Here is a 24,142-nt window from a genome sequence, read left to right on the forward strand (position 1 = left end):
GATTTATGGTCGAGTAGGTTCTGAAGAACTAGGAGAAAACTATCATACGTTGCCACTAATCTTAGCAGGAGATTTCAATATCAATTTCGCATCCGAAAATGGACAACTCTTGATAAACTTTCTACGAGATAAATTAGAATTACAAATAAATAATGACCGTAATGAGCCAACTACAAGACATGGAACAACAATCGATGCAGTTTTTTCTAGATTTCTGTCAAATTTTAATTCTAAAATATATGTATCGTATTTCTCGTATCATAAGCCTACCCTGCAAGACGGGTAGTTGTTAGCAAACGTGTAAACGAGTTGTTATTGTTCACTTTTGCATTCGTTAAAATATTTGTTACTTTTGTTCAGAGAGTGGGAAAAAAGTAACACATAGCTATTTAATGTTCAATGGTTATCTCGCTCTAACCAATGGCAAATATCGCATGCTGCCTTGTTCTTACAGAATACACACATTTGTTAGCAAATCTCTTCACAGCATGTTACGGGTAACAAATTATTTTGTTAGCGCTTAGCTTACCCATGTGTTATGGATAACAAAAAGTATTTGTTACCCGAATATCTGTTAGTGTTATTATTTTGGTTATTAGTTTGTTACCTTTAACATATAAGCATGTTAGGAAGAACAAGCAGTAACAATATTATCTGTTACCCATTTTTACTTCTAGCAAATTAAATTCTTTTAAATAAAAGTCATTTTTTTAAATTATTTTGCTTTATTTAATAATAAAATCAAAATCAGATATTAATTAAATTAATAATATGCCTATTATTATTGCATTCGGCAGAAAAATTATATACAAGTTATTTGAGTATAAAAATTATAATTGTAAAAATTCATATTTTTAAACGTAAAATTAGACACTTCAACTTAGAACTAATATATACAACTTAAAACTAATATGTACATCTTAAAACTAATATTTACAACTTAAAACTAATATTTACAACTTAAAACTAATATTTACAACTTAAAACTAATATATATAAGTAATAATAATAAAACTTATATTAATTTAGCCCTTAGTTTATGTTTCTTCTGTTTATAACGATTGTGGCTTAAGGCCACAAATCTCCGGAGCTCCCCATATATACTGTTTTTATCCTTGTCAGGAAATATATCTAAAATTAAACGTAATAAGTTAAGGCATTCAAATATATACCAATAAAAAAACCTACCAAAAACTAACCCTACGCATTTTAGTTTTAGTAGGGATTTCTTCTCCTTGCGCCCCTCTAAATTGTAATGGTACATTACATCGTCTGAAAACAAACCACGTAGTACGCCGTCCACACTGCCTTTTGCGCCCTTCGACTTCAATATTAGCCGCATCTGTAAAAAAAAATTACAGTAAATTATATTACAATCGCATAATATTTAAAAATATTTACCATAGCATCCGTGCTTTCCTTTTGGAAAAGTTTTTCTTCCACGAAGCGCACGTGCTCTTCCGATGACATGGGTAGTTTCGAAGCGAGCTCCAGGTAATGCTCGTCCTCCAAATCACCGGTGATGCGGCTAATTGAATGATGCGTCTTTGCTGCTATGACGCGGCATTCGCGCAATAATTTACTGATTGATAGGAATCGAATATCCACGTCGAAAACTAAAAAAAAAAAAAAAATATTATATAATTATTATATAAAATTAAAAATATTAAGTTTAATTAAAAAATATAATATAGCAACAAATATTACTTTGATAAAGATTTTTGATTTGTAAATACTTACAAATAGTATATTATAGGAGGAAAATATAGTTGAGAAGTGTCTTTTTAAAAGAGAATATCTATTTCTTAATTAATTTTTGTAAAATGAGAAAACATTATATATAAATATTTACTGATTTACCGAAAAATAGTATTTCTGTTTAGGACACATAATTTAACCCTTTTTTACTTGCGACATATCTTTTTGAGATCAACATCCAAGTAAAGAAGTTGTGTATTTCAGCACTAAAGAAAAGACTATATAAATAGTTTAAAAAAATTAAAATGTAAATATCCTTTTTTGAAGAGACACTCCTCATTTGCTTGAAGCTTGAAAAAGTTTAATTTTAATTTAATTTTTAAAATCCTGCTTAGGAGCAGAAATGCGTATATGTATGTATATGATGAAACACTAATGTTGTTTTTATTTTAAACAATTTTAGATATTCTGCATACGAACAGATATCTTGGACGAACAAATGAACATTTTTAATTATAGAGGAGGTTATCCAGTTCAAGAATATAAATAGTCGAGATATTTGCGTTTAAAGGTGGGTTTCCAGCTCTCAAAAAAAGCAAAAACTTCATATAAAAAACGCTTATGAAATGATCAAGAAGTTTTCTGGTGTAAATTAAGTTTACACTTATATTTCGCTTTTTATGTTCACTAGCACTTCACTAATTCTGAAAAACCTCCTCAATTCGACAATACCCATTTTATTCCCGAAATCCTGGGGCGGTATTCTAAAGTCGGCACAATTATAATTGTAACCGCACAATTCGTTTCAATTTAGATTTCAAATTTTTTACATTTACACATGTATATATGTACATATATATGTAGATATAAAGCACAAATTACATATTTCACAAAAATGCACAATCTATAGCAACTATTTGAAATAAATATGCACTATTTAGCTTTAATAATTTAAAACTTACTCTCTTATTTGTTTGTTGTACGCAATATATGTATTTGAATCCTCCAAATGTTTCCTGTAATATTAAAATTTTTAATTATACACACAACATTAAATTCACAATGCTTACCTTTTTCTCCTTGTTAAGCCTTTTAGTTTCTCTATACAAAATAAATTAAAAATATAAATATGTATTTATAAATAATAAATAAAATATCAAGTAACGAACTTACCTCTTTAAAATCCAAAATAAACTGCGCTTTTCGTTTTCTTCTTCTTGAAAAATTGGGCATTCGTCTCTCCTGTTCTAGCAAGTTAATATTACAATATGTTTAGAATGTCGATAGTTTTTCTCTATCTTACTTACGTATTCTCCCTTTCAATTGAAAATTCCAGAAAATGTAACAGTGTTAGTGAACAGCTGAAAATGTTTCAATGTATTTGTGCAATCTGTTACCTCAGTCTTGCAGGGTATTGTCTCGGTTTTACAATCAACCACAGTAATTACTGATGTACCCAATAATGAAAATAACGAATAAAACAATGCAAAAAAATAAAAGATCTATGCAAAAGTATTAATTTACTAATGAAAACATAAAATAAATTTAAATATTTGTAGGAAATAAATATATGTATATGTGCATACATGTATATATTGCACACACACATTCATATATATACATATAGATAGAGAGAAAGAGAGAGAAAGAAGTTTTACTTCAGTCGTGCGGTCATAAGCACACTCTCTTTTTTTATTTATTTTTGTTCTACTACAACAATTTAACCAGATCAGGTTATGCATATGTATCTTCATATGCACATAGTGATTACCAAGGTAAACATAAAGATATGGTGGTTACACAACTAAACAGTAATAGCATTGACATTAACTGAATTAATACGGATTAATTCAGAAGTTAGTGAAGATAACTCCGTTGCTAACTCCCATTCAATATCCAAAATTTTAGAGAGTTAGCTGCATTTTCCTTGGCAACATTATTAAAAATGGCCAATTTTAATCTATTGTGAATGAAAAACAAGCAACACTGACAGCTGTTTTTCAACTTTTCAAGAATAAAAAAAGAAGTTTTATGTTATGATGTTTTAAAAATAACGTGTAGGTATGTAATTATTTAGGATTATTGACGCTAGCTTTAAGCTTAATTTTCAAATAATGTTAAGTTTGATTTGGCAATACAGTTTTATCTAAGCAATCTGCTTCTTATTTCTCTTTTATCATACATTTCTATTTGTTATTATCTTTGTTTATTAATATTTCGAAGTTACCGTATTTTAAATTCCTGTGTACTCCCATAAATACCGGATAACATGTATGTACAAATCTCTTCTCTGATTGTAACTCAGTGCTGATGGTACTCACCTCAATAAAGCTTTGAGAACTCTACCCGCTGGTAAATTAAATTATTTAACATTTTAGTGCCTCCTGTGAGGACAAATATTTTAAAATTTCTTTTCTAATTGAGGTTGTGTGTTTTCATGACCTAACTTAATTGGCGATCAACGGCCGTGAATGATATAAAGGGCATACATGCACGTGTCTCGGAAAGTGCCATGGAAAGTAGTGATGAGCGATATTTCACTACCGGTGATTTTTCACTGTGATTGAAAAATCGCAAATCGCAACTGCGATCACATTTTATAAATAGCAGTTCGCTTCTATGAACTGCGATTGCGATAGCAGTTCGAACCAGTGAATTGCGATCACAGTTCGACTCTGTGATTTGCGATCGCAGTTCGAACCTGTGAATTGCGCTCGCAGTTCGAAACTGTGATTTGCGATCGCAGTTCGAACCTGTGATTTACGATAGCAGTTCGAAACTGATTAACGATCACAATAGCAAATAGCAGAAAAGTAACAACTTTCTTCAGAGTATTGTATATATCGTATATGCTATTTTTCGTCATAGCGTCTTGAAGTTTTGAGTGTAACGTTCTTATAATTTTTAATAATGGCAGGAAATGTATCAAGTAAAAGAAGTGAAGTATAGCAGATGTTTGAAGTGGTAGATGAAATATAATCAAAATGGAATTATGGAATATTTTAATTTGTTTTAATAAAACTTTTAATTTTACTTATTGTTAAAACCAAATTTAAAAGCTTTTTGTGATGAAAACAAGAATAGTAACTAATTAATTTCAGAAAAAATTATGGAATAAAAAAATTACGGGTTTTTAATATTTTCCCAAAGATTAGGAAACTCCCGTTATTAATTTGGTCTTGAAAATATTAAAAGCGGGTATTCTAAACAAACAAATTATCAACCACACTAATGGTAATTCCTTCTAAGAAATGTGTGAAACCATCCTACCAACATACAAATGAACTATGCAATACGCTCTAAGTGTCAGGTAGCCGAACCGCTCCAACATTTGCGAAAATGAAGTGAAAAGAAAGGCGGAAAAACTTGACTCGAGTTACAGGAGCCATAAGAGAATTTGCCGCCAATAACGACAAAATGTTTCCGTCGTTCCCACGACAGTCGGGTCTACGTAAGTGGAACGTACCCGGACTTTTATTCGGCCAAACACTGTCAAATTGGCAGAGACTGCCGCCACAACAACAACAACGACGTTTGAACGTCGACTTAGTTGCGATCGCAATAGCAATACGAGTATAAAATCACAGTGATTTAAAAATAGCAATCACTTAAATCACAGATATCGAAAAATCACAATATCGCTCATCTCTAATGGAAAGCCGTGATGTGTTTCACGGTGAAACCTTCACCTCCAACAAGAGCTTAAGTCGCTTGAATCACATTTTTAACGCTTCATAGAGAACCATAATCATTTCGTTGGAGAAGTAACGTCCACCGAGATGGGACCACATGATGTACTTTTAGAATCAGTGGAGGAGCTGTATACTGCAGCGTGGAGCAGACTTAATCGTCTCATCGCATCGTCAAGAGTTAAATCTAACGTCGTGACCTCAACTTCGACCCGTTAGCAATCCCGTTATTTGATAGTGAGTTGTGCAAATGGTTAGCGTTCAAAGGTGGCTTTGAAACACTGGTACATAACTCGTCCTATCCAGAAGCTTTTAAGTTGGATAAACTTCGGTAGTCAGTCAATGCGACTACTGTTCCTTTAATTGGTGGAATATATTCAGATGGCTATCGAGAGGTGTGGAAGCCTCTCAAGAACCGCTATAAGAATAAAAAGCAGCTTAACGGAAATACATGTATGCCGTTTTCTTAACCTTAAACCAGCTACCCATTAGTCATCACAAGCTTTATTGACTATTGTGGATACGGTTCGTCAGTCGCTGCGTGCATTGCGTGTTATGGACATCCCTATAATTGGCTGTACCAATCGTGGTGGCTAAGCTTCCAGCCGTAACCAAGCGTGACTGGTGTATGAGGTGCTCCACTACAGAAATACCACAGTTAGAAGATCTATTGAAATTTCTGAAAAGACGTGCTCTTAGCCTCGCTCCTGAACCATCGTTCTCAGTAATGGCTTGCCACGGACGACTGAGGGCGCATGTGGCTACTATGGATGCCGCTCTGTGCGCTCATTGCGGGTTAGCGCATCGACTTGCCAAGTGTCCTGTAATGTTGGGTCTTAGTATTGAGCAACGATTTGAAGCCCTTAAGAGGTTGAAATTATGTTACAACTGTTTACGTTCCCATCATTCTTATCGACAGTGTTCGTCTGGTAAATCTCAAAATTGTGGTCACAAGCACAACACAATCCTATGTTGAGACAAGTTCAACAAGACGTCAAAGTTTTCTTCTACCACTACTCCAGCCGTATGACTAGCCGCGCCAGCAAAGCCTCTCGCTGCCAATCCAAAGCCGATAACTATTTTAGCAACAGCGCCTGCATATGCCTTTGGAGAAACATCGGTGCAGCGAGTGGCACGAGTTCTATTTGATCCCGGAAGACAGGTTAGCTTTATAACGGATCGTCTAGAAAACTGTTTGCAGCTATATCGACGAAAATGTGACTTGATGATAGAAGGTGTATGTGCGACCATGAATACTCGAGTGAAAGGCAGCATTAACAACAACATCTAATTTTGAAATGCGTATTGACGCCTTGGTTTTATCTTCCATTACTTCTCCGAAGATTGACATGAAACAATGGTCATAGTAAAGAGGCATAGATTTGGCGGACAACCGGTTTAGTATGCCTGGAATTATCGACGTCTTATTGGCGCGGACGTGTGGGAGCGTCTCATAGAAGGTGAAGTCATCGGTGGAAAACCAGACGAACCTTTTCCCAGCGTACCCGCTTCGGCTGAGTTATGGTTCGTCCAGCAGCAGTGACCTTTCCTGCAAAGGAATCATTGCTCAAACTCACCACTTCGCTAGATAGAGAGGACCACCGGTTGGAGGAACTGGTGTCAAAGTTCTGGCAAATGGAGAAATTAGCGGTGGTTAACGATCTGCCAGAGAATTAGTGTTGGCAGATTTTCGAGACCACTTAAGTCGTACCCCAGACGGCCGTTATATGGTACAGTTACCCTTACGGCGAAAGGCAACAGAACTGGGTGACTCGTACATACTGGCATTACAGCAATTTCATAGACTAGGGCGTCGTATGTTTACGGATCCAGTCCTTAGAGAAAACTATAACGACTATCACATATGGTATGGCATGCGGTCCATATAATGCAATACGAACCCTACAACAATATGCTTATGACAATGATTCGACCGATAGTCAGGTGATGATGAGTTTGTCTAATGAGCCGTCTCTTTCTAGCTATATCTTCCATACTTTGTAGGTTTCCGTTTGGGCTTAAGATGGGACGCACTGTCGGATCAGTTATTCTTTCGCGTCGATTTACGAGGTGGCACGACTCTTTGATCCTACTGGATTGTTATCGTAACCGGGAAAATATTCATTCAACGACTGTGGTCTGCCGGTCTTCCTTGGGACTCACCATCACCATTGCCGTGAATGGCTAAAGTATCGATCACAGCTTCCAGAGCTCAACCAAATTCCTATCGTACGGTGCATGGAAATGACTCCACGTGTTGCAACATCGTTTCATATGCATCGGTGATTTACGCGAAGACGTCGTACACAGATGGTTCAGTACGTTTCACTCTTCTGACGGCACGTACCAGGGTGGCACCACTCAAGGCTGCTACAATACCACGCCTGGAACTTGACAGAGCGTTACTTCTCGCCGACACATACCAGAACGCACGGTATTCTTTGGGACTAGCTGACGTCCCCTACTATCTATGGTCGGACTCAGCGATCGTGTTGTGTTGGCTGAGGAAGGATCTAGCAACACTAAAGCCGAGCAATGGCATCACATTCTTTCTGCTCATAATCCATCTGATTGCGCCAGGAGAGGCATCACACTTGGCGAGCTACTTGTACATCCACTTTGGTGGCATGGATCTAAGGAGGCGGAAATAATTTATTTGGACAGTAATGATGTTCCTCTCAGCAAGGATGAGTCAGATGTTTTACTCGCCGAAAACCGAAATACGAACAAATTGATTGTACTGGTGTCGCATCCGTTATACTCGTCGTCCAAACGGGTACGCTATTCTATTAAATGAACGGTTCAGTAGTGTCACCCGATTGTTGGGAACGTTGGCCATTATCCTACGTTGATTAATACAGCGTCGACACCTTCGCCAACCAGTTATCAGTGCTCAGAAATTTGACGACGCACTATACAGTATAATCCGTTTAGAGCAAGAGGAACATTTTGCAGTCGAATATCGAATGCATCTTCCAGTAGAATTCTCAATCCCTGAAGCAGGAATTGGATTCCTTATCCGGGCAGAGGATTAGAGCCGCTAGACCGTTCATTTCATCTGGTGTCGATTACTGTGGACCTTTCACACTACGAATTGAAACGAAACGTCCTCGAACCAACCAAGGCTGTACATGTTGTGGTGGTTGATGACCTATCGACACAAGCCCTTCTAGTTGCCTTTATATGGGATTTATATAGTAATAATGGTACAACAAATGTATGTACATATTTATATATGTACGTACTCGATGGAATTTCCATTGTTTACACATCGAAAATTTGTAACATGCGCACATTTTCAAAGCTGATACATTTTTTGCCACACATGATTCAAATCAATCCTGCAGAAAATTGTTGTTGTTTGCTGTACTCGTAGATTTACTCGTAGCTTACCCGCAGTTTCACATCGATTCAAACAATCGTCGCAACGCTATGAACTGACATGATACGATTTGAACCGAAGCCAGCCATCCTGTTTACTCGATCGTGATTGCCGAAAAACAGATTGTTCATGTTGCATCAAATCAGTTGACGCTGGCGGGTACTCGAATTGATCAACAATGTTGTTTATGATGAACTGAATTGATTTGATTGTGTTTTTGGCACGAGTGTTTGTTCTGACTTAATCATGCTCGTTGCAGCTCTCTGATGCCAACCGACTCCTGAAGGAAGATCTCGCAGCATGGCAGGGTGAGAATAATCAGCGATCGTTTGCAAATTCGGGTACGCATTGGCATTTCATTATAACCAATGCGCCGCAAAGGCTGCAGTAAAGTCCGCTAAGCACCATTTGACACGCTGCGTACGTGCGCAGGTCATGTGGTACAGTCAACTGCATACGCTGGCCATGAGCCTGTCGACGATCATGAGGAGAAACTTGCGTTAACGTCTTGTGATTTTCTGATTGGATCTCCACCACTGGCTGTCCCCGAACAAGATATCAAACATATTCCCAGCAACCGACTGAAGCAATAGCAATTGATACGTCAAATACAACAAGGATTTTGAAAGCGATGGAGTGAGGAGTATCTCACCATTCTACAAGGACGAAACAAATGGCTTCGCCGCACGAAGAATACAACAGCCCTATTCTGAAAAAACCTCTCAACTGAGTTGAGAGGAAATATTTGAGAGATTTCTTGTGAGGCATAATTTGTGAGGCTATTCTTGCTCAAACCTCATAAGAAAAAAGCTTTAAAAAGTCACCACGTGAGGTAAAAAGCTTTTTGCTGTCAAGCTGTCAAAAAGCTTTTTAAATAAAAATAAGCAAACAAAAATGAAAACACAAATGGATAATCAGCATATGTAAGTAATTTTGAAAATTTTAAATATATATATATATATATATATATATATATATATATATATATAAAAAAATATGATATATATAATAATTAAATAAGTAATAATAAAAATGTAAAAAAATAAAAAAAATGAAATAAAATAAAATTAATTATTTAAACATATGTAGATGTCTTTTTATTCATTCTTAGAGGAAGGAAAATGTACTGAGACAGAAAGTAACTTACATATGTGTATATATGCATATATTTATTTTTACACAGGATTGTCTCATATAGAGCATATAACTACATATTACCAACGCATTTTTGCTAAGAGCCATGCCCGTAAAAATACAAACACGCCAGGAAACGCAGAAAACAGATATATTCGACTTCTGCATATACGAAGAACAGTTCCTCCATGCTCAAATACTTTTTAAAAAATGTAAAATATTGATTTAAAACAAAATAAACACTGATGTTTTCTATTATGATGGCTGCTTTCACACGTCACAGATATTTGTGAGAATAGTGAGCATTTGAGCTTTTGAATTTTCGCCAGAATAAGGTAACCCTCACTACAGTGAGAAACATCACTGCAGTGAGGTTGGTGACTTTTGTGAGGGCATGAGAATAGGGCTGTAATACTAATTTTTGAATTTTTAATCCAGACTATTTTAAAAAATATAAGTGTTTTGCATATGGCTCTATGAGCCAATCCTCTGTAAAAGTAAATATATACATATATACATATATGTAAGTTACTTACTGTCACTGTACATTTTACTTCCTCTAAGAATGAATAAAATGACATCTACATATGTTTAAATAATTAATTTTATTTTATTTCATTTTTTTATTTTTTTACATTTTTATTATTACTTATTTAATTATTATATATATGAAATTATTGTATATATATATATGTATATTTAAAATTTGCAAAATTACTTACATATGCTGATTATCCATTTGTGTGTCCATTTTTGTATGCTTATTTTTATTAAAAAAGCTGTTTGACAGCAAAAAGCTTTTTACCTCACGTGGTGACTTTTTTAAGCTTTTTTCTTATGAGGTTTGAGCAAGAATAGCCTCACAAATTATGCCTCACAAGAAATCTCTCAAATATTTCCTCTCAACTCAGTTGAGAGGTTTTTTCAGAATAGGGCTGTTAATAACACTTAGTGTTTCACAATGTTTGACTAAATTTTTTCACATTTTTGTATATTTAAATATACACTCAAAACATTGAAATAAGTTCATATTTCACTTTTATTTTGTTATATTTTAGCTATATTTATTAATTTAAAAATCACTTAGCACACTCATCGTTGAAAAGGTTAGATTGTTTACAATTATGAGGAAAACTAGCGTTGCCATATCTTAAACACAATATATGTAGAATTTTCAACGATTTGTCTTCCTTTGTATTTTCGCATGATTTTTGTTTCTATATTAATTATAATAAAAATATTTTCCAACATTTTTCAAGCTATAATTGAGTTGGGAACAATATTTCTTGTACATACATATATGCATGTATAATATGTGATTTATATTTAATATGCACAAATAAGTAAAACTTTATGATAATATTATAAATCGTATGTCATGTCGAGGTGACTGAAGTACTTTTGCGTGGTACTCCTTTCTGCGTCGGTGGTCTTTAGCCCCGCTTGAAAAAAATAACCCTAGTCGAGCCAGAGAACATAAAACATAGAGAAGGTGCAGGTTCGATCTCAAACATTTTATAAAATTGTGAGATGGAATGTCACCATACAACTACAGAATTCACGCTGTGAAATGTTAACATTTTTAACAGTTCTCTCACATACCCAAACAGAGAATAAGAAGAGAAATAAATATATGTACGGCATATGATGCCATAGCATCAAGTGCTGAATACAATGCTGGCGACAGACGACAAACTACATCTGTCAAATATTAAAATACACACGTTCTTAAGAACACCGTTATTTTAACAGCTGCACGACTACACGACTGCAGGCCGACGGTTGTCGTTCTCGCTAACTTCAATATACTCCTATATTTGCCCGACAGTAGGACGACAGAAGAGTCGACAGTAGAATGGAAGATAGAGAGATGAGGAAGAGTGGTGATGCCACTAATATGTAAAATGTAAAATTATTCATAGCTCTTGCAAACTTGACGTTATTTTACAAATTAAAGCATAAAATAGCTCTATTATAGCTCTATTTTGCCATTTGTAATAACAATTGCTAATTTAAAACAATTAAATTTACCTATTTACTTATTTTTTGCATAAAAAATTTCACTTTGAACAAAATATTAAAATTTCACCGAAGTGCAAGGTATTAGTATGGCCATAACGAAATTGTGTACATGCAAAATGGAGAGCTGTGTTGTCTTGTTCATGTAGTAGGATGCACAACGCCATTTTCAGTTCACTGTCGTGCTGCCATGTCGCGTCGCGAGCATTGTATTCAGCATACCATGCGCAATCAGGGAATATTGAAGAAAAATAAGTTCTTTGATATTCCATTTTTAACAGCTAAAAATGTGTACAAATACAGCTCTCTCACATACTGAAGAATATGAAGAGACGTAATATACATATGTATGCAAATTAATTCCCGTATCGCGGGAATTTGTAAAAAAATATATTTCCTATCTGCCAACGCGCAAAGAAAATAAAACTCGTCGTGTCGATTCGATCGCCTGAGACAAAATCCAATCTTTATTTACAAGTTACTAATATTTATACATTTTCTTATTATTTACTTAAAGTTTTTACATAATGAAATTCAGTGTAAAACAAAGGAAGTGTCAATTTACATTAATATTGTATTCAGCATTTTTAGGCAGAACGTTAAGTGTTCTGCTTTGATTTTATTATGCCTTCTTGTGAGGGCTACAAATATTGTTTATATAAGAATGGTTTATTCTAATGTGAACGGAAAAGTATATCAAATTCTTAGATAAGCAAAAGCATAAATAAAAATTTTAATTTATGAGGCCGCACAACTACAAAGTGTAGAGATTGAATATTGTTTACAGTTATGGTCAAGTGGCTATGTGGAGGCTGTCATTAACTCCCCCCTCCCTAAGATGAATCGTCCCAGATTCACTATTATTTTGAGTTAATTTATGTATTTGATCTAAAAGAGCACTATATGTGACTTCTTGCAATTGCACATTTTCTATTGGTTTGGGAATTTCGCGAGATTTTTTGAATTTTAAAATAATGTAAGTTATGAAAAGTATTAAGATTAATATTATATACCAAAAATATGAATGGACTGTGATATGCTTATTCCGTTCTGCTAAAATGTTTATATTATCTAATTTTAACAGTTCATTAGTTGTTTCAATATATTCTAAAATTTCAAAATTATTGATATGGTTATTTTTAAGATAATTCCAGATTTTTGTTTCTATATTTTCATAAGTTTGATTATTAATTACTGTATTATTTTCAAATGTTATCAAATATGTTCCAGTTAACGTTTGGTTGTCTACAATATTTTTTCCTGAAATTAATATTGCTCCTGGTTTTATTTCTTCTATTTTCACATTGTTCTCTTTTAATTTTTTACATTTTCCTTGTTTTTTATTTAATATTTCTGACAAACATGTACTTGTTTTATTTAATTTGCAATATGTTTTTGTAATTTCAGTTTTACAATTTTGTATATTAAAAAATTTATTATTACAATATGTTATGTTCTGATCAACTATAAGCTTACCATCTAATTTAGCTATGGCTCTCACATCATAATATATACATGTTGATTCTATTTTAGGGTATTTGATATAAAGTATATATAAATTCTGAAATGTCCATTAAGTCTGTAATAGTCATTGTACCATGTTGGTAATATGTTATGTTTTTTAATTCATTGAAATGTAAAATTGTGGGATTTAAAATTCCTATTTTCCCAAATGTTATTGTATTTATTATATTTTGTAGTTCATGTATAATGTATTGATTTCTTCTTCTTTTGATTTTTCTGGCTGTGTTATCACTTTTTATATTATTTATTGTATCAGTTAATTCTGTTACTACTTTAAAAATTTCTGAATTTGTAGTAAATTGTTTATTGTTATTTATTGTTAGATCATTTAATCTATCATTTATTTTTATGAAATTATCATGATCTGGAGTTCCTGCTATTCATTTCCAAAGTGTACCTAATTCATTTATTCCTCTTTTTTGTCTAACATGGTTTTGTTTTAACTGTCCCAATAAAGTTTCAATTAATAATATTTCTGATTCTGTTTCTTGAGTGATAATTTCTAAATTATCATTATTATCAATTCCATATTTCATATTGTTATAAAAACTTATTTTTTCTTCTGTTATTATATTTTCAAAGATTGTTAAATTAGTGATGTGAAATATATCTCCATATTGTTCATAAATGGAAACGTCTCCATTTTCGATAAGTACGTAGTCCTGTCGGGTATAATCTATGATATCAGCAGTCGTTAAGCCAATTAGTAATGTGAAAATTGAAAGGATCATTTTGAAAACCTATAACCAAGTTTTCTTTAACTTGTTGTTTCTTATACCTAGAATGCAATTTATTTCTCTCTCCTATTATTTTTTCATAAATAATTTGTCCAGGATGATATTGCTTATCTGTTCTATGTTTATTATGAAACATTAGCATTTTTTCCTGTGCTTGCTTTAAAGTGGTTGGTAAGTTTTCATGGTTTACCCTATTATAAAGTACTTCATTTGGTTTAAAATTCGTTACTGAATGAATTGTTGTATTGTATTGTTGCGCTACTCTAAGTGCTGTTTCTAAATTACTGACAATATTGTATTCTTCTTTTATACATCTGGCTATTTCGATTATTGTTGAATGAACTCTCTCAACTTGTCCATTAGTTGTGCTATGACGTGGATCACAAAAGTAAATTTCAATGTTTAACCTTTGCATTAAGGATTTAAATGTTGGTGTGGTAAAACTTGGTTCATTATCTAAAGTAATTCGTTTTACATCTGTGAAGGTTTGAAGTAATTCTAAAACCTTTTCTTCGATATTTGACTTGTCTTCTATATGTTTTAATATTAAAAATTTTGAATAAGCGTCTACACATGTGATAAATTTTAGTTTCTGTGCGTAAAAAATGTCTAAATGGAGCTGTTCTCCTTCTTTCTCTGGAATTGGGTCTTTACCTATTGGTATTTTCTTAGGATGGCAATCATATTTATTTTTATTGCATATCATACAGTTTCGAGTGTATTCTTTCATTCTTTTCCTCATTTCGGGCCAATAATACAATTTCTCTATTTGTTTAAGATTTTCATTATAGCTTCGGTGAGCTCTATTATGGTTTTGTTCTATTAATCCGGACTGATCTTCTCTATTAATAATATCCATTGGAAAAAGTTTGGTAAATACAAATTTGTTTTGAAAAGTTTGTTTCAAAGCCTCTTGGATTTCGTGCAAGTCTTCAACAGTGCAGTGAATCGCTGTCACTAACTTTGGTTGAATATATTCTTTCAAAATAGTCATTAAATTTTCTACTGTGTCATACTCTATTAAATGCCTTTTATTCCCAAAGGTTTCGATTAACTCATGAATCGTGAACCTATTTTTACTTAGTATAATTTGCTGTTTAAACTGATTTAATGGTTTTTGTGTTTCCTGTATTTGATTGTTTTCGCTACTCTGTACCGAGTGCTCTGAATCTTCCGATTCGTTTGATAAATGGTTTAACTGAAGACGGGAAAGTGCGTCTGCTACTACATTGGTTTTACCGGGTTGGTACACAAATTTAGGAGAGAATTCTTCATAATTGCGTACCATCTTTTCATTTTTGGATTCGGGTTACGGGATGATAAAGCAAATGTTAATGGTTGATGATCAGTATGTATTTCCAAATTGATTACACCGTAGAGATAATTTCGTAGATTTTTTATTGCCCAAACAATGGCATAAAGCTCCTTCTCATTAGTTCCGTAATTTCTTTCAGTTTTATTAAGAGTTTTTGAAATGAAGGTAATTGGTTTACCTCCTTGTGATAGTACCGCACCCATTGCAAAGTTAGATGCATCGGTAGTTAATACAAATATTTTTGAGTAATCGGGTTGCGTTAGTTCCATTTCTGAAGGCAAATGATTCTTTAATTTATTTAATGCAGATATTCCTTCCTCATTTAAAGTTATTTCAAATTTTTTTGATTTATTTTTAGAAATCCTACCATTTTCTCCTGATAAGTATTTTGTCAAAGGTTTAGCTATCGCTGCATAGTCTTTAACAAATTTACGATAATATCCTGCAAGCCCTAAGAAACCTCTTAATTCGCGCAAACTTCTTGGTATTGGATAATTTAATATTAATTTTATTTTATTTGGGTCTGTTTTGATAACATTCTGAGCTACTACATAACCTAAAAACTCTATTTCTTTCTCGAAAAATTTTGATTTTTCTAATGAAATTTTCATATTAGCTTCTTTTAAAATTTGCGTAATTGTTTCCAAATCCTTTAAGTGTTGAGTTATATTTTCCGAGAAAATAATTATATCATCCATATAAACGTGACAAATTTTTCCAATATGTCATCCATTGCCCTCTGAAAAATTCTAGGAGCATTTTTTAAACCAAAAGGCATCCTCAAAAATTCATATTTCCCATTATTAACGGAAAAAACTGTTTTCTCAATATCATTCTTTGACATTATAATTTGATGAAATCCTGATTCTAAATCGATGCTTGAAAAATATTTTGCCTTGCCTAAATTAGACAATATTACGTTAGTATCTGGAATAGGGTAACGATCGGAAATAGTATGCTCATTTAGCTTTTTGTAATCGATTACCATTCTCAGTTTTGGTGTTCCATTCTCATTTGTATCTTTTTTTGGTACCACCCAAATAGGTGAATTATACGGACTTTTACTCGGTTTTACGATATTTTCATTAATCAATTTTTTTATTTCTTCATTAATAAACGAATTTACAGATAAGGGATATGGATATTGTCTGCTCCATATCGGATCCTCATTTTTCATTCTTATTTCTGCTTTTACTTTTGTCATGAAGGGAAAGTTTGTATTGATACTTGAATGCATTTTACCAATTTTTTCTTTTATGTGTTTTAAGATCCTGCAATTCTTCATCCTGATTTTCATTGTTTGAACTTTCGGAATTCTTTACCGAATAATAATTATCATTATCACCATTCATTTCTGAGCCACTTTCGCCCAATATTGAATAGTTATCGTTCATGTTGCCGGCAAATTCATCGGCTGGCGTTGTAGAACTTTTTTGTTCCACAATATTTTCTTTATATAATTTGCCGGTATTATCATCGGCTGGCTTTGTAGAACTTTTTCGTTCCACAATGTTTTTTTTATGATTATTTTTTTCATTTTGCTGGTATAAATCTTCAGCTGGCGTTTTAGGACCTTTTTGTTCCTAAATAAAGTTTTCTAAATTTTTATTTTAAAAATAAATGTTAATACTGTTTGATTCATTTTTATTATTATTTTTTTTCCATATAATTTATTTTCCTATTGGGCACGTCGATAAGTGCCTCAATTTTTTCAAAGAAATTATACCCCAAAAGGAGATCCGATTCTAAACCTTCTATTTCGTAGAAAATTTCTTCGACCCCAAATATGGTTATTATATGGTAATGCTTTATTATGGAATAACCGTTCACGGTTTTTATCCGTTTATAAATGGCTAGTTTGTTTTTGTTATTATAAACCCCAGGCTTAATGTAGCAAGAGGTTGCTCCTGTATCGACTAGAGCTTTTAAACTTTTTTTTTTATTTTTGAGTCGTAGAGCTTTAGATAGGGGAGTTCATCCCCTCTTTGCCTAAAAAATGACTCGCATTCATGTTGTTTATCCTCTGGGTTTTCTCCTGTGGGCGAAAGCTATAATTGCTTTCCCTTGGTCGTTTTATTTCTTGGATGTTTTTATTTGAAATATACCTATTTGGTTGGTCCATATTGGCTTGATGGCTTGTACTGGCCAATGGTTTTCCAAAATTTTAGTAGTTATGGCTATTGTTTAGTTGGGGCTTTGGGTAATTTTCCCTTCGGGTAAATCTTCCGGATAGAGGGAAAATATAATATCTCTTAATGGAGCGTTAAGTCCAGTTATAAATATTCTAAGAGCCTGGTCTCTATTCTTTTTGTTCAATTCTTTTGTTATTGGTGCGGCCCCTCCATAAGTCCATAGTTTTTTGTTAACTAAATTATAATATTGAATGACCGTCATTGAACCTTGTCGTAGAACACTCATTTCTTGTTCTATGATATGAATCGGACGTTTGTCCGAATATGCAAAACCGAGACGCGCAATTATCGCGTCAAAATTTAACACAGTACCATGGTTGGTTAATGTGTCATTTGCTTCTAGTGTAATTTTGTTACGCAAAATCGTAAGGGCTGCGAAGTACTTTCGGCTATCTCTTACATATAAACTCATACCGTTATGTGCTGCTTCGCGCCAGCTAACATAAGCGTTTATCCTTCCTGAAAATTCTGGTAAGGATTTTATAACATCTATGTAGTGACTCATGACACTGAATGTTGTCATTTATTGTTTTCGTATGAAAATCTGTTACTCTGTGTGTTTCAGTTTCAACTTAAGTTTTTAATTTCTTGCCTTATTTCTTGCCTTATTGTAATATTGCTTTCCGCAATTAGGCGCGTAATTAAATCTACCGTTAATCCTACCTCATTAATCATGATTAATTATTATTATGTTTTTTTTGTTTAGAGAAAGAACTTTATTATTATTTTATACTTGTATAATCTCTTCTAGGAAGAGATGCTTTTCTATTCTGGAGGGCCCTTTTATGTAGGATTCGCAGAATTGAGCTAAGTTATGGGGTTCTTTTTATTTTGTTATGTGGCTGGTCGAGCCTTAATTTATATCTTTATTTATTCTAAGCTGGAGGGTCCCCCCGAAGGTGGTGAATCGCAGCTTAATTTTATTTTATTATTGGTTGCCCAAACGAGAAATTATGTTTTTTTTATTTTTTTCCTGAGGCACTTTTTCTCTTCGTGATCCCCACCACAATTTTTACAATAGTATAATCTAATATACTAAGGTTTAATTTGGGTGTTCCCCATAAATATATATATATATAATTTATAATTTTAACATATTCATTTTTCTTAACAATAATGATTAATTAATCTTACTCTTTCTCCAATGTTGTCCTCTGTTGTCTTCTTGTTGTTTCGTCTTTACTCTCACTGTTTCCTATACGGTTTCCGGCATTTCTCACGTTGTGCTTACTCCAATGTTGTCCTCTGTTGTCTTCTTGTTGTTTCGTCTTCACTTTCACTGTTTTCTATAGTCACAAATGTTGTTGATATGTATTTGTTTGTTTGATAGCTTTATTTAATTTTTTTTTTGCGACACGATACGTGTTATATTCACTGTTTTCTATAGTCACAAATGTTGTTGATATGTATTTGTTTGTTTGATAGCTTCATTTAAAATTTTTTTGGCGACACGACACGTGTTATATATTAGATTTCGTATTATTAATTTTTGTTAGTTTACGAAGCATAGCAGGTTTTGGTTTTAACTTTTAACTTTTAATTTTTTTCACTTTCATTGAGATATTATTATTATGCTTTTTTTTGCATATTACCTTTCGCACGAGGATTTTAGATTTTTATTATTTATCCTTTATAAGGATCCACGATCACGTATCCTTTTCCGAGGATATTTTGTTTTTCGTGGCCCCACGTTGGGCGCCAATTTATTCCCGTATCGCGGGAATTTGTAAAAAAATATATTTCCTATCTGCCAACGCGCAGAGAAAATAAAACTCGTCGTGTCGATTCGATCGCCTGAGACAAAATCCAATCTTTATTTACAAGTTACTAATATTTATACATTTTCTTATTATTTACTTAAAGTTATTACATATTGAAATTCAGTTTAAAACAAAGGAAGTGTCAATTTACATTAATATTGTATTCAGCATTTTTAGGCAGAAAGTTAAGTGTTCTGCTTTGATTTTATTATGCCTTCTTGTGAGGGCTACAAATATTGTTTATATAAGAATGGTTTATTCTAATGTGAACGGAAAAAGTATATCAAATTCTTAGATAAGCAAAAGCATTAATAAAGATTTTAATTTATGAGGCCGCACAACTACAAAGTGTAGAGATTCAATATTGTATACAGTTATGGTCAAGTGGCTGTGTGGAGGCTGTCATTAACTTGCATGCTCCTTATGATACTCCCAACAACAGCATTGTGATATTTTCATGCTTCAATTTTTCAACTTGGGAATCGCAATGTATGCAAATACATACGTATGTTTTGCGTTTTGCCGTCGGCAATTGAATATTGACATGTAAACATAATTATGATATGAGTATAATTTTGTATGAATGCATGCATAGTAATATTTATAGTCAATTTGGACTTGCATATTTAATAATTTTCTTTGATTTTTACTTAATATACCATACTAATAAATATTTTTGTATCATATTTCCTACTAATAGAAATTAAATGTATCACAACAATATATATGTACATACATATGTATTTATGTATGTACATCTTCTGTTATATTAATCTTATGTCTCTGCACATTCTCATATCATAATCTTATTATCTGCTCATATAAATGTATGTATACACATGTGCTCATTCCCAAATAATGATTTTATCACTTCTCAATGTATTTCATATGAGCGCATTGATCTGCATGTTCATACATTCATATATACTTATATGTATATACATATGTATATTTGTATACACTTCCGAACAAATAACGCACAAGCATATAAACATATGCGTACACATGTGAATATGTCACCAACAAAAATTGGAGCATTGCTCTACAACAGTGGCGCTCAACGCAAAAAAAATCCAAACACGCGTGTTTGACTGATAATTCTGCTACTGCGAAAAATATCACACGCACACGAAAGCGGCTGAACACGTACGCTAGGTCAGGACAAAGAATCGGCGTTTGTGCACGCAAACGTAAAATGTAGTAGTATTGAGGCGTGCGCACCACTGCTCTACAAAAACAACAATCGTATAAATAGCAGAAGCATTACAAGTCAATATGGCAGCCAAATTGGCGAAGAACAAATGTAGTAAATCTTACAACAAAAGCAATTTTCATTCAAAAACGCAGGCGCAAATTTCACAAGCGACCTCGCTTCATTCATAAAAACAGACGCCGTAACATCTTCCCGAGCATGCCTTTGCCTACAAGCGTCTTTTCGCGACGATGGCAAAAGCTAAAAATCATAAATTGAACAACTTTCTGATGCTTCTTCACAGAAAGAAGTTTGAAAAGTGGCAACGACGGAGTTGTCGATTTATAATATTCAATTCTAAAATATTTTTCCGTAGCTCGCAAAAATCAGCGTCGATATGTATGCAAGTTCATACATACATATGCATACATATTTACGCTAGATCGTAGGCGAAGCTGTTACAGCGGCAAGGGAAGCGGTAACAATCGGTGATCGTTTGTTAGTTTCTTTCGCGTCTCGTCGCGTCAGTGCTTCGACAGATTGCTGGGCTGAACACATAGAACGCGACAAACTGCAAGCGCTATCTGAATCTGATATTGAAATACACACATTCTTAAGGACACAGTTATTTAGACAGCTGCACAACTACATAACTGTGTCCATAAGAACGTGTGTATTTTAATATTTGACAGATGTCACTTGCAGTCTGCCCAGCTCAATGTGTTCAGCACTTGACTCTTTAACAAAACGCCTGTTTCGGCCATTGGTTGACCGTGACAACGGAGATGCGAAAGTGTATTATTACACGCGGCAACTCTTGGTTTATAGACGAGCGACGAGGAGAGGAGAATCGCGGCGAGTTTCCAGTGTTCAGCAACTCGCTTTGTGTTCTTATTCGTAACAGTTCGCTGCGACGTTTTTCGGCATTCGTGTTCCTTCTTTCGTAGTACATAGTTGCATTTGAGTATATTTTTTTGAAATTAATATTTTGAATATATTGTTACAAAAATAGTATTAAGTTGCCGCGGCTGTCTGCTTGTCTGCATTTGGCGCCGTATAGCATTATGTTCTGGTAATTTCCAGACGCAATATTCTAGAAGGACACGTCGACATCAGCGAGAAGTGCGTGGCTATATAAGCCGTGGCAGCGCCAACGTAATCAACCAGTGCTAAGAGTAAACTGATATAGTGTAGACGAGTTGTAAAATAAAGAGATTTTGTTGAAGTGAATTAAACGGCTTTTGGTTTCATTTGTCAATCCAGAGATACGAACCCAGTAAAGTAAAACTAGCAAGAAGTAAATTCGCAACAATTGGTGTCAGAAGTGGGATTGTCAAATAATTCAAATTCAAGATGGTTAAATTCGGAGAATTGAGAATTCAGCAATTAAAAAAGGAACTGGAGGAGCGTAATTTGCCGATAAGCGGGCAAAAGGCGGATCTGCAGGCACGACTACGTGAAGCAATGGAAGCGGATGGAATTAATGTGGACGAGTTCGAATTTGATGAGCCAGGAACTTCTACAAAGGTAGAAGAAAAAGTAGAAGAACAACGAACATCGTCAAGTGTAGACACGAACATGCTGTTAGTGGCTATTAAGCAAATAGCAGAAAATGCAGTGCAAACAGAAAATCGTCTGGCACAGCAAATGACGCAAATAGCTGAAAATGCAGAAAATGCAGTACAAACAGGAAATCGTCTGGCACAGCAAATAGCTGAAAATGCAGAAAATGCAGTGCAAACAGAAAATAGCTGAATATACATCACAGTTAAAGTCTTGCCTTACACAACAAATGACTGAAAATATTACGCAGTTAGAAAAGCACAACAGATTACAGAAAATAATACACAAGTGCAAGAGAAATTTTCAAAATTTGAAGACGAATTAAGCACGTTAAAAAATGACGAAGAAAATTTAAGATCAGAATTTCTTCAACTGAGTAATCGTATGCGAGAACTGCAACTGCATGGCCCTGCACCATCAACAAATAATCCAAGATTGAAGGCACCCACATTCGATGGAAGTATTCCATTTCAAATTTTCAAACTTCAGTTTGAAAAGACAGCAATGGCCAATAACTGGAATGCAGCAGACAAAGTGGCGTCCTTGTTTGTATCATTGAAAGGACCTGCGGCAGAAATCCTTCAGACTATTCCAGACTGTGAACGGGACAACTATGAGGCATTGATGAGTGCGATAGAAAGACGATATGGTAGTGAGCACCGGAAACAAATATACCAGATCGAACTGCAAAATAGGGGTCAGAAAATGAACGAGTCATTGCAAGAGTTCGCAACTGAAATAGAACGACTGGCTCATTTGGCAAATGCAGATGCACCTGTGGATTACATTGAGAGGATGAAAATTCAAAGTTTCATAAATGGAATTCGTGATGTGGACACCAAACGCGCCACATATGCATTGCCAAAAAGAACGTTTGCTGAAACGGTTTCGCACGCCCTCACACAGGAAACAGCTTCCCTACTAAGTAAACCAGCACACAAAGTACAAAGGGTTGAAATGGAACAACCGTCGCTGATGGAAGAAATATTGAAGACTCTGAAGACAATTGCTGCACCGCGAGTAAATACAACAGGAAGATTATTCAACTGTGGAAAAGCGGGTCACTTTGCCCGAAATTGCAATATAAAAGTAAACCTATCAAAACGGAAACAGCCAACAGATAACGAGGACGGAGCATCCACATCTCACAAGTCGTTAAACTAAAACGGAACAGTTCAAAGGGGCGTGAGCTGGCTCCCACAACTATTTGCCCCGCTATCTCGATATCACAAATAGGTCGCCATGACAACAATCTTACTATCAACGGCATCGTAAATGGACGACTGTCAACGCTTACTTTGGATACTGGTGCCACACATTCAATTATCCGACCGGATGTGGTAAGAGGAACGGTTGAACCATTAGCAAGCTTCGAACGGCCACCGGAGAGGACAGCTGTTGCGGGAAAAGTGTTTTGCGAAGTGATGATTGGTACCCTGGAAGATAATCACACCTTCATCGTAGCAGAAATCACGGATGAAATTATAATGGGAGTAGATTTCATGATTGATCACGGGGTTACTTTGGATTAAAACAAGCAAATGCTGTTTTGCCAGAACATGGAGATGCCTATAAACACCGGATATATGACCAACGTTGAAAGTGAGAGGGTGATTGTTGATGATAATCAGAGTATTCCACCAAAATCTGAGGCGATTGTATGGGCTAAAGTGAATGGAGGAGGTGGGACTGAAGAGTTGTGGATTGTGGAACCAACAAAAATAGATACACCAATATTGGTAGGAAGAACGCTTGTGAAAACTAGAGAAGACGCTACCATTCCGGTCAGGTCCGCCTATAAGTCTGAAGAAAAGAGCAGTAATTGGACAGTGCCAGAATATAAGTGCAATAGCACGATGCGAACGGTCACAACAGAAGCCTACTATTGAGTCACAGCAGATAAGTCCTACACTCCTAAACAATTTGCTGAACGAGGT

The 24,142-nt window shown here is 34.3% G+C and overlaps 2 protein-coding genes across 3 annotated transcripts in view; one reads left to right on the forward strand and one right to left on the reverse strand.

Moving 5' to 3' along the window:
- Positions 1-231: 231 nt before the first annotated feature.
- On the reverse strand, positions 232-15,471 carry LOC125777682 (uncharacterized). The gene is made up of 4 exons (XM_049452830.1): positions 15,264-15,471; positions 1,402-1,616; positions 1,189-1,342; positions 232-1,131 (listed from the first exon to the last, which is right to left on the reverse strand). Exons 1-4 carry the CDS (start codon positions 15,469-15,471, stop codon positions 1,016-1,018), a joined length of 693 nt encoding a protein of 230 aa, XP_049308787.1. The 3' UTR covers positions 232-1,015.
- LOC125780332 (uncharacterized) overlaps positions 12,339-24,142 on the forward strand; it is a 273,793-nt gene continuing 261,989 nt past the window's right edge. The window contains exons 1-2 of one of the 2 annotated variants that reach the window (XM_049462518.1): positions 12,339-12,613; positions 19,730-23,156. In XM_049462518.1, coding sequence (XP_049318475.1) covers positions 22,590-23,156 — 567 coding nt within the window. In that variant the 5' untranslated portion in view covers positions 12,339-12,613; positions 19,730-22,589. Of the gene's footprint in view, positions 12,614-16,200; positions 23,157-24,142 lie in introns of those variants that run through there. The other variant, XR_007423738.1, reaches the window with a different exon arrangement.

The sequence above is a fragment of the Bactrocera dorsalis genome, chromosome 1 (assembly GCF_023373825.1).
Source record: "Bactrocera dorsalis isolate Fly_Bdor chromosome 1, ASM2337382v1, whole genome shotgun sequence".
NCBI lineage: Eukaryota > Metazoa > Arthropoda > Insecta > Diptera > Tephritidae > Bactrocera > Bactrocera dorsalis.

What these genes read in the sequence shown, in the direction of transcription:
- LOC125777682 (XM_049452830.1), bottom strand. Translation starts at nt 15,471, where the DNA reads ATGGTACGCAATTATGAAGAATTCTCTCCTAAATTTGTGTACCAACCC. An exon ending in AGGAAAGCACGGATGCTATG is followed by an intron (nt 1,343 to 1,401) that starts GTAAATATTTTT and finishes TTTTTTTTACAG; the next exon opens with ATGCGGCTAATATTGAAGTC. An exon ending in ATGCGTAGGGTTAGTTTTTG is followed by an intron (nt 1,132 to 1,188) that starts GTAGGTTTTTTT and finishes GTTTAATTTTAG; the next exon opens with ATATATTTCCTGACAAGGAT.